General features: G+C 30.6%; 1 protein-coding gene across 2 annotated transcripts; it reads left to right on the forward strand.

Annotated features, from left to right (window-relative positions):
* Nucleotides 1-2,148: 2,148 nt before the first annotated feature.
* On the forward strand, nt 2,149-3,997 carry LOC120123231 (thaumatin-like protein 1). Of its 2 annotated transcripts, XM_039142159.1 has the most exons (4): nt 2,149-2,468; nt 2,560-3,229; nt 3,598-3,716; nt 3,753-3,997. In XM_039142159.1, the coding sequence occupies exons 1-4, from the start codon at nt 2,408-2,410 to the stop codon at nt 3,911-3,913; spliced, it is 1,011 nt and encodes a 336-aa protein (XP_038998090.1). In that variant the 5' UTR covers nt 2,149-2,407; the 3' UTR covers nt 3,914-3,997. The 2 variants fall into 2 exon arrangements, with proteins under 2 accessions (XP_038998090.1, XP_038998089.1); XM_039142158.1 differs by having other exon boundaries at nt 3,598-3,997.
* Nucleotides 3,998-16,108: the final 12,111 nt, after the last annotated feature.

The following is a 16,108-nucleotide window of genomic DNA, read 5'->3' on the forward strand; positions in this document are numbered from 1 at the left end:
GCCGGGTCTATGGGGTTACACCTAGAAATCGGTATCGATACCCAAGAGATCAGTATCGATATTGTAAAGCCAATATTGATACTCTCGTCTTGAGTAGGGTAAAGAACCCTTCTCATCTCAAGTATATTAGTTTGGGAATTGAAGGCATTTTAAACTCCATGAATAAGATTTCAAGCGAGAACAACACTAATGTTTTAATCACACGTAGAATTTTTATAAATTAAGGAGTCATAAAACTAGCCTTGTTTGATGCTCAGGAAACAACCATGACACTCGGGTTACTCTAGTAGCAGAAAGGTCTTGGACACATTTTAGTTAGTGCATAAGGCACTTTAATGCTGATCGGGCATAGATGCCCCAAGTACTTGTATGGAGTAGGTTGGTCGGGTGGATGTTTCTGACGTAGAAATTCCATATCTCACCCTAGGTAGGTTAGAGGGGTGTGTGTCTCTGAGATGTAACGAAACCCTCTGACCACACCATGATGCCTACCTCTGTACGTATGTTTAGATTAGCATTCTTCTATGTATTTATGTTGCAAGCATGATCATATAGTGGATGCAAGTAGTATAGTTTGGTTATTAGTGTGACACTGAGCTTGTTAACGCAACGTTCATAATTTATTTCCGTACGTAGGTTCTTAGGAGGAGCGTTCGAGGAGTTTATCGCGCAATCCATATTTCAGATCGACATGAGCTTTTGAGTAAATCTTGAGTCTTCTTAGAGGGTATGTACTGTATATGAACTTTCTTGTATTTTGATTCATAACCGTATTTTGAAATATTCTTTTCAAATAGTCTGGATGTATTTTTTAGGCTCCTATAATTGTAAACTTGAATACTATTATTCCTATTATATAATCATGATGGATGCTTTTAAATTGGTCTTTATAATTGTTTTAAAAGTATATTTTTGGGTTAGCCATTTAGTGGCTCCGTGTAACGTACTAATCTTTGGATTGTAGTGAATTAGGACGTTACACAAAGGTGACTTGATTTGTTTTCTGGTTTTATAATTCTTAAATGCCATTTAGGAATACTTGTGAAAGCGTTTTAGCCCAAAATTTCGTTTGAAGTATAAAAGGAATCTCAAACACATTATTTTCAATTACAAATTCAAGTTTAAAAAGTGATTATTGATTCAAACCAAAAATCTAAAAAAAACAATGATTTTACGGTTGAAAAACTCGCTTCTCAAACGAAGCTACTATGATGTGAAAGTTACTCTACGATATGTTCAATCCGACAGAAGAAATGTAGATTCTCTTATGTTTGAGTAACATTAGATTGATACGAGTAAATTAGGTCGGTTTTAGTATTTTTTTTATTTTAAAAAAGGCATTCTCGTATTAGTAGTTTATCAACAATGATGTCCTTCACAGAGATGTTAAAATTACAGTGTGGTGTAATACCATGGAGGCATGCATTTTGACTCATCTAATGCCTCCTCAGATTTGAACTAAACTCAGACAGATAATAATACATGAGATAATTAAAAAAAAATCGTGCAAAAAAATTGAAGTAAGAATTAAATCACAGTATAAAGAGGTGAAATTATATTAAGCTATAATTTATAAATGCGATGAGAAATTCCTGTTTGATTTTCAAGCATCATCTTGTTCAGTTAAAGTGCATCCAATCAATTCAAGCATAAGTGTTTAAACTGTATCATCACATGCGTGTAGGACTAATCGACCCCAAGTGTCCGGAAAATTCATAATCGGTCCCTTCAAATTTTACCTGCGTCTCATATGTTCTTTGAAAAGTTCACTTTATACCCCTTTTTCACTCCCCTGTTTTTACCAGATGAATACATCGAGAATAGGAAACCTGAAGTATTAACAACCCAATTAGTTTTAGGGGCTAGCAATTAATTTGGTGGCTCTGCCTGTAATCATATGGTTTTTAACCTCATGATAATTTAGAATATATATTAATGTAAAAGTTAAAAAATTGTAGGGAAACAAATACAATTTTCCAATATTTTAAAAGGGTAAAATAAAATGATTGAAGTTTTTCAAAGGACCTCATATTAGTTTTCCCAAAACATGGCTTTGTAGTTCCATCTCTGTCCTATCAACAATGTTTTTTTTTCAGATATAAAGTAATGAAGAAAAATTTATGATTGGAAGGAAGCAGGGAGTGGTAATATATTTACAGTAGCAGCAGACACCTGCTCAGTGACCTCTCACCTATCTTCTATTAACACTTCTTGGTTATTGGGCGATTCAACTCACTTGGAGTTGCCCTCCCCTGAATTGTACTCTGTTTCACCATTATTGTACCTTTGTCCGTTTTCTGAACCCAAAAACACTAACACTTCACGTTCACACAGCTCCATTTTTATATCTTTTAAGCTTCAGCTACATAACTGAGAAAGGTGAAAAAAAGTTTGCACTATAAACCTCATGGATCTTCATATTATTATTAGCTCAATAGCTCTCATTGTCTTCCTCGTGACCCCGAAAGGTTAATGTCTAGCTCATTCTGTTCTGGGTTTCTCTCACATTTTCAAATTTTAGCAAAGATTTGTTCTTTAAACTTAAAGTTTTTTTATCAGGTGCGTACGGTGCATCTTTCACGTTTGTCAACCGTTGTGATTACACTGTTTGGCCTGGGATTTTAGCAAATTCAGGGAGTCCTGGACTCGACAGCACTGGATTCGAGCTTCCCAAAGACTCTTCCCGTTCGTTTCAAGCCCCGACGGGTTGGTCGGGTCGTTTCTGGGGCCGAACGGGCTGTAAATTCGACGGATCCGGTTCCGGAAACTGCTTAACAGGCGATTGCGGGTCGGGCCAGGTAGAATGCAAGGGACTCGGCGCTGCTCCACCCGTAACTCTGGCTGAGTTCACTCTCGGAACAGGAGGGCAAGATTTTTACGACGTCAGTCTCGTTGACGGCTACAATATGCCGATGATCGTCGAAGGAAGCGGCGGGTCGGGTCTTTGCTCTTCTACCGGATGTACGACCGACTTGAACCGGCAATGCCCGTCGGAACTCCGTGTCGGCGACGGTGACGCTTGCAAGAGCGCGTGCGAGGCGTTTGGAAGCCCGGAATATTGTTGTAGCGGCGCGTACAGCACACCTGCCACGTGCAAGCCATCGGTATATTCTGAGATGTTTAAGGCCGCTTGTCCCAGATCTTACAGCTACGCGTACGATGATGCTACGAGCACTTTCACCTGTACCGGAGCTGATTATACGGTGACGTTTTGCCCATCTTCTCCCAGGTAGTAAACTAGTAATTCACTATCATTTCGTTCGATGTATAATTTAGTGTTACTTTCATTTAAAAATTTAATTCGACTTCGAATATAATAGAGATTCATTTATTTAATTATCTGATAGGTGAATCTAACAAAAGATTGTATATTTACAGCAATAGCATTTAACAAATGGTTACTAATATCATGTTGGTAGAGGCTTTTAATCTTGTAGTCGTGGGATCGAGTTCTACGACGACAATTTCATAATGTTGGAAGTCTTCTGCGGAAACTGTTCTCAACCTAGCGTTGGGACATCCTACTATCCTACCTCCCCTTACCTTATTATATATGGGAATATGATCAGCTAATTTTTTACTGATATCATGTTGCAGTCAAAAATCTATACCAGTTACAGAAACTCCCCCAATAACAAGCTTAGCATCACAAGGATCGGGGTCAGAACCCGGGTTAACTTATTCCGATAACGGCAGTTACGGATATTCGGGTTCGGGTTACTCGAGTTCGAGCTACACATACTCCGGTTTGGATTCAAGCACTGAAGCAGGAGGGTCTGGTGAGGCAATGTTGACAGATGGGTCATGGTTAGCTGGGCTGGCAATGGGAGAATCAGCAACAACATCAGATCCTTGTATTCTACAATATGCACTAATGGCATTATTAACTGCTGCCTGTCTTTTGGCTTCGTGACATCAATTCTACTTGTATTATTAGGGTTTCAATGTATAATATAACACTAAAGGGTGTTGTTTCCCTAAAGTTGAGCTTTTCTTTTCTTCTTGGTATGCACCGAGTCAGATTTTACTTTTAATGAGACAATTGAGATTTAAAATTAAAATTAATATTATTAAGAGATGAAATAATGAACTCCAACATGAATCATGAAATAGACAAAAGATGCATATAAAAATAACTAGATAAATTGATTGATTTGTGTTGGGTTTTGGCATCCGTTATCTTTAATAAAAAGCTTGTTGTACCATGTATGTAATGTGAATCGAGGAAATTGGGTGGTGTTGTATGTGAAGGAACCGAGCTTCGAGCTTCGAGCTCAGCTTTTGCCTTTTGGTTACCGTGGCATTGCACTTTGTTCCGTGGAAAAAAGGAATTAATACTCAATAGTGGTAAAACAATATATATTAAAAGTGGTTGGTTGAAATACTAAATGCCTAAATGGGACCTTTAAAACGTAGGAGTAAAGTGGAGTGGGGTTAAATGACCTTGAAAAATCTGCCTAGAGAATAACTTTCACCAGCTTAGCCTGGATTTTGATTATATTAAAGCTTGGAGGCATTGCATAGATGATAAAATGTTTAACTTTACACCATAAATTAAGGGGGAAATAGATATTGAAATGTCTTCAAATGAATTATTTATATAGAGGGTAGGGTCCTACCCATTATCATAACTAATAATTCTACTGACATGGTGGTGTTTGTTTTTGCAGAGGTAAAATGTCCGCAGTCTGCGGACCACATCTGCAGGCATCTGCAGCAGAAGAGGTGGACCAAAAGTCTGCATTCTGCAAGAAGAAGACTGTTTATTTTTTAACGTATGCAGATTGCTAAAATAAACTGAAATATAAATAAATTGATTTTTTAAACTTAAAAGAATTTTGTAATACTGATATTTAAATAATTTTAGTTTTACAATACTGAAATTTAAATAATTCATACAACTACAATAATAATTTTTTTTAGAAAAACAAACACCACCTTATTAATTCTATTATAAGTCTCACATAATCACATGCATTATTAGTTTTATAAGTTTTATAGAATAAAATTTATAAATGATCATTAAATTATATGATTTTTTAAATATGTAATTATGTAATACTTTTAATTTTTTTAAATATATATTCATAATTTATTTTTATAATTATATGATATTTTTAGAAAATATTTTTTAATTTATCAAATTATTTTTTGATTATTTTTATTTAATTGTGATTATATTTAAAATTTTAAAAACATAATTTATAATTTTTTATATTTTAAAATCTTAATTATCAAACAATGAAATCATTTTTTATTAAGCAATTTGGTTTAAATACTTACATTTTTTATAAAAAGTTTAAAATATCAAAAAATTATATTTAAACTTAAATCAAAATAATTAAAATAAATATAAAATTTTAATAATATATAAAATAATTTATATGATACAAAATTAAATATCTATAATATAATATTAAAAAATTAATATTTTATTTATTTAAAAAATTAATATTAAAATTAATATCTATAATATAATATTAAAAAATTAATATTAAAATTAATATCTATAATATAATATTAAAAAATTAATATTAAAAAATTAATATTTTATTTATTTAAAAAAATTAATATTAAAATTAAAATCAAATATAATATAAAATTAAATATAAAACCTCTTTGAAGATGTTAGAAGACGTCTGTAAACATAAGACCACGTCTACGCCTCGCAGATCACGCTTAGACGTTAGAAGAGCTTCTGTCTTCTAAAAAACAAACGGTCTACGAAGCCCAATGTCTGCGCGTGATCTGCGCGGCACAGACATAAGAGCTTTACAGACCTTACACAGTAAAAACAAACACCACCTATATTATCCCGTCCATTATCCTAATTTTCCCTTTATTTGTTACCTCGTTTTTTTTTTTACTTTATCTTCTTTGATGATTTTTAACTTGATAATTGAAGATTATTTTCAATAAATTCAATAGTGAATAGACTCCATCTAAAGGAAAAAAATTATATATTTGTATTTTATATTGATCTGACAACGAAAAAGAAAAATCGAAAACATAAAAATAAATTATTCTAATTTATATTTATGGATATTATATTATTTCTTTAGTAAAAACGTGCGACAAATTTGAAATTCAAGATTTAAAAATGATATTTAGAAAAGATTTAAAGTTTAATAAAACAATAATGATTAATGTGATGATCGATATAATTATCAATGATGTTCTATGATTTCTAAATTTGAAAGAAATTATCTTTTCTAATAAAATATTTCAAGTCAAATATTTTTATCATAAACTCGACTCTAACCCAATCTTAGTTACCACTCAAAATTTCAATCCGTCCAGTACCAAATTTGATTTTTTCATTCAACTAAAGAACTCATCTCTATAAGATCATATCTAGGCCTGTAAATGAACTGAACGTTCAACGAACCGTTCATGAACCGTGCGGTGGAAAGTTCATTTATGTGCGTTTATTTATTAAATGAACGAACATGAATAAGATTTTTTGTTCGTTTAATTAAATGAACAAACATGAACATAGGTTTCGTTCGTTCATTTAGGTTCGTGAACGTTCGGTTATGTTCGTTTGGTTATGTTCGTTTATGTTTGTTCGATTATGTTCGTTTATATTCATTCATTTATGTTTAACCCAATCTTCTTAAATCAATTTTGGTGACCAATTTGTAAGCATCTTAAAAATATTAATCTGATATTCTGATGACCAACTCTATAATTAACCCAATTTTATTTGGAGATTAAATCCAATATGTTAACCTGTGAGGCACCTCGCTCTTATATTCATTTTCCCCTTTTTTTTTCCCAAATCTTATTGTTCACTGGAGAGTGGAGACGATTTCTGAAAGATTCAAAACAAGTTATATTATAGTGCAATATGAAGTTTTACATGTCTATTTTCATCTTTCTCTGTTTTATTTGACTTAATAGTTGATATGTAAAGTTATTGTGGGTATCTTCACATCTAAAACTCAAGAAAACATAATACTTCTTTCTAGAAATAGATGGGAAGATAAAGGTAAAAATCGGAAGTATATGAGCATCAGTAAAAAGAAAAATATATAGAATTTGCCAGAAAACAAAACAAAGGTTTCTATGCAATTTCTGAAAAAGAGTGTAATAGCGGAAAATGATTGTTCATATGTAATCATGGAACACTAAGATAAATGTTATAGCGTTAAATTAAAGTTGTGCGAATCATTTAATATCTTTAAAAGATCGATCGAAATATTTGATATCTTCAAACATTTCATCACTGCTAATAAGCTCTTACGCTATTTATCACTGTAGATTTGGTTGATTTGCATTGTCGACTATTTTTCATGAAAGAACAATGGAAGGTAGGGTCTCCAACGTTTATGTTCGTGTTCATTTATGTTCGTGTTCGTTTATGTTCGTGTTCGTTTATGTTCGTTTATTTATTAAATGAACGAACATGAACAAGTTATATTCCTTAATAAACGAACATGAACAAAAAAAATTTTGTTCGTTTATGTTCGTGTTCGTTTATGTTCGTTTATTTATTAAATGAACGAACATGAACATACCTTCGTTCGTGTGCTTTCGATTCATTTACAGGCCTAAATTCATATCATAATCTTTTAGGTCAATATCTCATGTCTATCTATATATATCTCATGTGCAGCGGTGCTTGCTAGACCTAAGATATTTCTCATAACAATTTTTTGAATAAATAATTTAAATTTAAAAATAATTACGATTTTTTTTGGAAAATTTAAATTTTGGTTTAATTTGAAATTTTGAGTTGTCATCAATATTTAGATTAGGTAGGTCGAATACCTAAAAAATATGTTTTAAAATATTTTTAAGAAAAATTATTTAAAAATACAAAAATTGGTCTACTTCTACCAAAGATTCATTTTTAAAGATTCGATAGTCGGTTAAGCATGAGAATGATAAACAACCCCATAGTACCCAAAATTAATACCTTCGATTATATGTTGTCTAAATAGTGAAATTTTACAAATTCAAATTCAAAATTTAAATTATGATCCTTTTATTTCTATGATTTTTTTAAGGAATAAGTGAATCTATTTTTAAAAGTTTTGACTCGGTGAAAATGATTTAATTCACTCGATTTAATTTGAAAACGGTATCCCTACTACGTGGATTAATGAAAATTGAAATTCAGTGACGTAATTTCGTTACCCACGACGTTACCTTTGATTAATTTAGAATACGAGAAAATAAATGTATGATTCATGAGTAACAACATATTCAGGATGAATGAAATATCAAATATAATGTGACAAATAAATATATATATATATATATATATATATATATATATATATATATATATATATATATATATATGACTAACACAATATTTATTTATTAATATAAAAAAATTGACGGAAAGTTTCCTCACTCGTACGTCTTAAAGAATCAAATTCCAGATATTTTGAAAGTTTTTTCATAGACGGCTCTTTGTTCAAGATATTTCCAAAAAAAAAAAGATATAAATTTTTTAATATAAAAATAATTTAGTCCTTAAAAATACAAGTATATAAAAAATGGTTTTCTTAAATAAAGCAAATTTATATTTTTAAGTATTAAAGGTATAAATAAGTAATAAATAGTTTTTATTCGAATAACATTCGAAAGATTTTTGGATGTCTTTCATAGGTTAGTTGAACAAATCAAAAATTTTATAGATACTAAAATATTAAACAAACACTTATATTTAAAATATAATACATAAGTAATAAATTAAAGAAATATCACCTTAAATAATGTATATCCATTTATAACAAGAAAACTCAAGATCACAATTAAATTAGCACAAAGACTCAATTATAAAATTTAGAAGTGAAGGTCAAAAGCACACGAAATTGGAATAATGACATTAAATGAAAATCTAGAGAAATTACAACCAAATTAAAAGGGAAAGAAATAAGAACGGAGAAATTAAGGAAGGAACCATCTGCCGTTATTTATTGAATGAAAAAAAGGGGAAAAAAGTTTAAAACAATAAAAGGACATAGTAAGGGATGTCTAAAGAAAAATAATCTAATATAATGTTAAGAAAAGACGTTACCATAAATGTTAATATTTTTTTAACATTTTCGGTGGAGCGTATCTAAAATGTTTTTTACTATTAATATCGGACGCTACCTAAAATGTTATTTTTTACCGAAAATGTTAGTATCAGAAATATTCATTTTAGGTAGCACTATATGTTATTTTTTCTACCGGAAATGTTAATTTTGATATTAACATTTTCGGTAGAGAGCTTATTTAACGTAATAGATAGCGCCTTTCTAAAGCTGATGGGGCATTAGAAATTCGACGATAACAAAATAGTTTAATTACTTAATTTGTTATCAATATTATCAACATATTATGTAGCGCCTAAAATGTTACCAAAGTTTAAGTTGACGGAGACTTAGAAATCCAACGATAACAAAATAGGTTAATGACTAGAAACATTATCAAACATAATAACATAACAAGTATCGCTTATTTAATGTAACAGGTAGCGCATGTTTAAAGCTGATGGAACCTTAGAAATCCGACGATAACAAAATAGGTTAATTACTTGATTTGTTATCAATATTATTAATATATTACCGTGTACATTGTTAATTTACATATTACTTTAAAGTAATAGGTTTCAAAATTATAAGAATCGATACTTATATGACAGCATCGATACTTGTACATTTACGCCTATTTTCATTATATCGGTAGAAACGTTTACCGTGTACATTGTTAATTTACCTATTACTTTAAAGCAGTAGGTTTCGAAATTCAACGTATCGATACTTTATACATGTGTATCGATACTTGATGTTTACGCCTATTATCACTATACTGATAGACTTTTGCCGTTTTCATTGTAAATTAATCTATTACATTACAGTAATAGGTTTCGACATTATAAGTATCGATACTTTATATATGTGTATCGATACATTTTGCATGCAAATTGTTTGAGAAGCATACTGAAATAATAGTATCGATACTTGGTATTTACTCCTATTATCAATATGCTGGTAGTCTTTTACCGTTTACATTGTAAATTTACATATAACTTTACAGTAATCGGTTTTGAAATTCCGTGTATCGATACTTTATACATGTGTATCAATACACTTTGCTTGTAAATTATTGAGAAGCATACTGAACTAAAAGTATCGATACATATATATAATATATAGATACTTTATGTTTACGCCTATTATCATTAAATCGGAAAACTTTTACCGTCTACATTGTAAATTTACGTATTATTTTATAGTAATAAGTATTGAAATTCCAAGTATCGATACTTTGTACATGTGTATCAATACTTTGTGCATGCAAAATGTTTGATAAGAAAACTGGAATAAAAGTATCGATACTTGATGTTTACACCTATTATCATTAAACTGATAGATTTTTACCGTTTACATTGTAAATTTACCTATTACTTTAAAGAAATAGGTTTCGAATTTATAAGTATCGATACTTTATATATGTGTATCGATACTTTTTGCGTGCCAATTATTTGATATGAACACTGGAATAACAATATTGATACCTATATAATAAGTATCAATACTTTATGTTTACACCTATTATCAGTAAACCAATAGATTTTTACAATTTACATTATAAATTTAGTTTCAAAATTTTAAATATTGAAACTTTGTTGTCCAAATTATAAAAATTGATACTTTAATAATGTGTATCGATACATTTAGCGTGCAAATTGTTTTACAAGCATATTGGAATTTAGAGTAGGTGTAACATCCCAGACATCAGGTTAGTGACCAATTTGTAAGATTTTACACCTCGGACTCGTATCCGGGTCGGATATGGGTTAGGGGTGTTACAGTAGGTGTACAATACTTTAATAACTAGTATTGATATTTCAACAATCCTCAAATTTAAAATACAGATACTTATAGTGTAGGTATTGATACAGAAACGTAAGTATGGATACATAAACTATGCAATTTATGTTTCAAAATTAATTTTGCCGATACTTGGAGTAGGTGTACAATACTGTAATAATTCATTCATCTTCTATCAAATGATATGGAGCAATCAACCAACAACTCTTTGAAAAATCCCGGCCAATCAACCAATAACGCTTTGGAGATCAATTGTTGTGATATAGTCGAAGCAATCAACCAACATGAAACGCGAGAAAAAACCTGACCATCATAATTTTGAGGCACAAGCTAGAAGATTGGATATGTGAAGAATGTCTTCCGGGTCGAATCTATTTCATCCAGCTCATGAAGATAGGATAATCGTAAACCAAAACCGTCTAAGAGAAACATACATTATGTAGAAGCATATGCATATTTAAAATCTTGATGGCAATGCATTTGGTTCTCAAACATTTAAAGCATCAGAAGCATATCGAACTTATGATTTGGGTGGTAAATGGGAAATACAACCAAATACACCCAAATTCTCGAGAATTGAACGATATATATTTTAATAATAATTTTTTTTTGAATATACACATGTAAATAACAAGTATCAGTACTTGGAATTTCAGAACCAAATACTTTAAAGTAATAGGTAAATTAACAATGTAAATGGATAAAAGTGTTCTGGTATAATGAAAATAGCCGTAAATAACAAGTGGTGATACTTGTCATTTACGCCTATTTTCATTACACCGGTAGACTGTTACCGTTTACATTGTTAATTTAGGTAAGTATCGATACTTTATACATGTGTATCCTTCAATTATTTTTATTATTATTAAAAGTTGTAGCCTTAAATTCTCAGGATTCTTTGGCTGTCCTTGGTTGCATTTCCCGTATACCACCTAAATCATAAGTTTGATATATTTATGATGCTTTAACTGTTTGAGAACCAGATGCATCTCTATCGTGATTTTAAATCTGCAACTACTTCTATATCAGGTATGTTTCTCTTTAACGGTTTCAGTTTACGGTTATCCTATCTTCATGGGATGGATGAAATGTATTCTATCCGAAAGACATTGTTCACATATCCAATCTTCTAGCTTGTGCCTCAAAATTATGATTGTGGGGATTTTCCTGTAGTTTCATGTTGGAAAGAAACAATGGAAATTAGGATTAATCAATGCTAACATGAAAATTGTGTAAGTTAATAAGAAAAGAATCTTACAAATATAATTTGATGTTACAAACGCAACATATATTAACTAGGTGATTCCAACCAACATCTCCACATATATCACGACATTTGGCAGGAACCTCATAGCAGCAGAACCTCCCGAGGCAATGAGCATGTTGTTGTTTGAAGGGAACAAAGCAACAAAGCTCCCATTTATAGTGGATCTCAAATTGAAATTGAAAACTGCATAATTGTTTCCTACTGTTCAAGTAACAAGTGTTAACTGCCAAAAAAACAGGGAAAGACACAACCAATACTGGTTCAAAGCTTAGTTGATTCACATAAAGAAAACAGTCACGCGAATGGAAGACAATACGAGAAAGATATTGTAATGGATTCTTTACAGTGCCACATAAGAATGAAATCTTTACTGGTCACAAGTTGTATTGTAGATAGAAATATTAAAATACACAGTTTTTGTTTTATATGTTTGAGTACATTAAATTTGAAAATAATGCATTATGTGTTTGGATAAAAAAAATATACATGCAATATAAGTAAACCAAACATACAAAACAATTTTATACATAACAATGTTCTAATTGTCTACCCACAAAGAAATTAAACCAAGAAAAGGGGTTATTTCTGACAAAGTCCAGAACATTAGGCGCATTCGAGAAATTTTCCAAATACTCGCGGATGTTTCCGGCTTTTGCTGAGGAAATATATAAATAATTGAAATTAGCAAATGAAACATGTTCAATAATGTAATAAGAAACCAATTTCGCATAAGTCGGCATAAATTTGTGTCATACCTAAAGCATTGTCGTTCAAAGATGAAGCGTCAAAGGGATGTGGACATATGTAACTGTATTACTATATAAATACATAAATTGTGAATAAAAAATGTATGAACATATAGCTTAATAGAAAGAACATATGGAAAACATGTAACTTACTGGATTATAAATAATATTTTTTGCTGAATCATCCACAACAATGTATTTACCGGGTTGTATTAAGGAAACGCATTCCAAACATCTTGCAGATCCTTACAGTAGGTAACTTCATCTTTTTTTTTACACTTTACTTTATCATGTTTATAGAAATATTCAAACATAAATTTGTAGGAATCATAAACAAATAAAATTAAGCAACGAAAAAACATGCATCTTACCCAAATGAATATAAGTTGGTCGCACAATAAAGGTAGTTTGTCAAGTGAACGATCAATGTTATGCCTGAAATTGTTAACAGTTTCTAAGATTAACATCAAATTGTAAATTATACATTTATATATATAGTAATTCAATTTCTTAACAGTGCTTACCTCAACTTCGAAGACCAAATGGCAATAACAAAGTTTTCTAAACAAAAATGAAGAAATTCATATACACATGGTCTCACTATAACATCTATAACATGAACAAAATGCCATTAAAATTGTACATTTATAGGTTAAAATAATGTATAGAAATAAACAAATTTAAAACCTTTGATATTTTTTGAAAACTAGGCAAGAACTCTATTGACATAAAAAATGACAAGTTTTATTGACGGTGGTGTTGCAGACACCATATATTTGTTTGGATCTTCATCCTCATCCTCATCATCTATAATGTTGTCCTCTTCATTCAGCATTTGATTGTCCACCGCCTCCTCCACCACTGTTATAAGAAAAGAAAATACATTTTACAATATGTAAATATTTCGAACATAAAGAATGAATTACCTAACTCTCCTTGACGAAATTCGTTATGCAAGTTGGAGACTTCATCACGCAATGATGAAATATCGGCTCGCATTTCCCCGATTTGGTCATTAATGTGCCCCACACGAGAATCAAAATGCTCCTGGAAATTATCCATGTACTCCATCACTGACTTCATTGTAATATCCTCTTCAACCCTAGTGTCTTCCATCGGAGCGTCTCTTCCATCGGTTGTTGGTCGCCATTGTTAATGAGGTCCAATTGCTCTTTCTTTTATTATACTCCAATGTCATCTTTTTTGTCCAATTGACATTTTCAATAAATCCGTATCCGGCTTTAGTCATGGACAACATGTCAATATTCCAGGATAAGCGAACAAGGTAGTCAAGCGAAAAATCAACTTCATTCTTCTTCAACAGATGGGTAATGACACATGCATATGGCAGTGAAGTTGTAATGGATTAGTTGTAATGGATTCACCCTTTCTGAGTAAATTTACAAGTGTCTCAAATATCATTTGTTCAATGTTTGGAGTGGGTTTTGAGCTATACTACGCTAACCACTTATAATCGATATCTTGAATTATGGAAAAATTTCCACCAGAAGGCCGAGTAAACCAAGTGATAATTTTGTGAAACACTCTGACCTCCATATCTAGGTGAGTGGGGCTATTTCTATCCAAACGTTTAATTGTAGGATATAAATTAGTTTTATCGGAATCCCCTTTATCATCGACACATATACCCGTAGCAATAGATTCTAGATATATATATATATATATATATATATATATATATATATATATATATATATATATATATATATATATATATATATATATATATATATATATCTTCCCCATTACATCAGTATTAATTCCGATAATGTTGTTCCTATTAGGCTCACGGTGGAATGAAGCATTATTGTAGAACACTCGAACAAGGTTTAGAAAATATTTTGGTTCTATACCAAGAAATCCAAGCCAACCCCAATCTGTAAATATCTATTTAAAATAAAATTTATATTTTTCATTGAACATGAAATACATGTCAATAACACATTCTGGACGAATCTTTCTTGCTTTAAAATGCCAATAAAATTTTTCTTTCTCTTCATCAGTTTTAAAGTTGTTTGTATCAAACGACCTGATTTGATCAGAATCCCTTACTTGAGAAGAAGACCTTGGTTGAGAAGAAGGTTTTGCATGAGAATAATTTCTTCTCGGACGTTTTGGAGCCATTTTTAGGAGTGGATATAGAGGTTGTTACATGAAAGACAAGCACATTAAGAAAAAAATATTGATTCCCTAAATCACTAAAACCCTAATTTAGGATAACATTTGTATAAACTTTACCTACAAATCTTATCGTAATAGTTGCAAGAAATGTCTCCAGTGGAAGGGATATTTTGGGAAGCCTGAAAGGTGCAATTTTTCTGAACGGCGGTATTCGTCGGAGTGGAAGAGAAATCTACCTTTTAGGTGAGCAACGTTTCGATTACAAGTATAGAGGATCGATTGTTTTAAATAAATAAGAAAAAAAAACACATCTACTGAATAAAAAGGAAGCGTAACCTAATACTTGAACATCGGTACTGGTTTGTTTATAGGTTAATAATATTGTAACCGGTAAAATATTGTTAACCTAACCAGTTAATTGGTTTAATATCGATAATTGTGTTGAAAGTATTGGTGTTGTTTATATCAAAAGTATCGATATCTATATAAAAAGTATTGATATCTATATAAAAAGTATTGATACTTTATGTTTACGCCTATTATCATTAAACCGGAAGATTTTTACCGTTTACATTGTAAATTTACCTATTACTTCAAAGATATAGGTTTCGAAATTATAAGTATCGATACTTGTTATACGTGTATCAGTACTTTTTTGCATGCAAATTGTTTGAGATGCATACTGGAATAAAAGTATCGATACTTATATAAAAAATATCGATACTTGATGTTTACGCCTATTATCATTCAGTCGGTAGATTTTTACAGATTACATTGTAAATTTACCTATTTCTTTTAAGAAATAGGTTTCAAAACTATAAGTATCGATACTTGTTATACGTGTATCGATATATTTTTAGTGCAAAATGTTTGAGATTCATACTGGAATAAAAGTATTGATACTTATGTAAAAAGTATCGATACTTGATATTTATGCCTATTATCATTTAACCGATAGATTTTTACCGTTTACATTGTAAATTTACCTATTTCTTTAAAGAAATAGGTTTCGAATTTATATGTATCGATACTAGTTATACGTGTATCGATACTTTTTGAGTGCAAATTGTTTGAGATTCATATTGGAATATATAAGTATCGATACTTGATGTTTGCAC

This window comes from Hibiscus syriacus, unplaced genomic scaffold (assembly GCF_006381635.1).
Source record: "Hibiscus syriacus cultivar Baekdansim isolate YM2019G1 unplaced genomic scaffold, ASM638163v2 tig00110391_pilon, whole genome shotgun sequence".
NCBI classification, from domain to species: Eukaryota; Viridiplantae; Streptophyta; class Magnoliopsida; order Malvales; family Malvaceae; genus Hibiscus; species Hibiscus syriacus.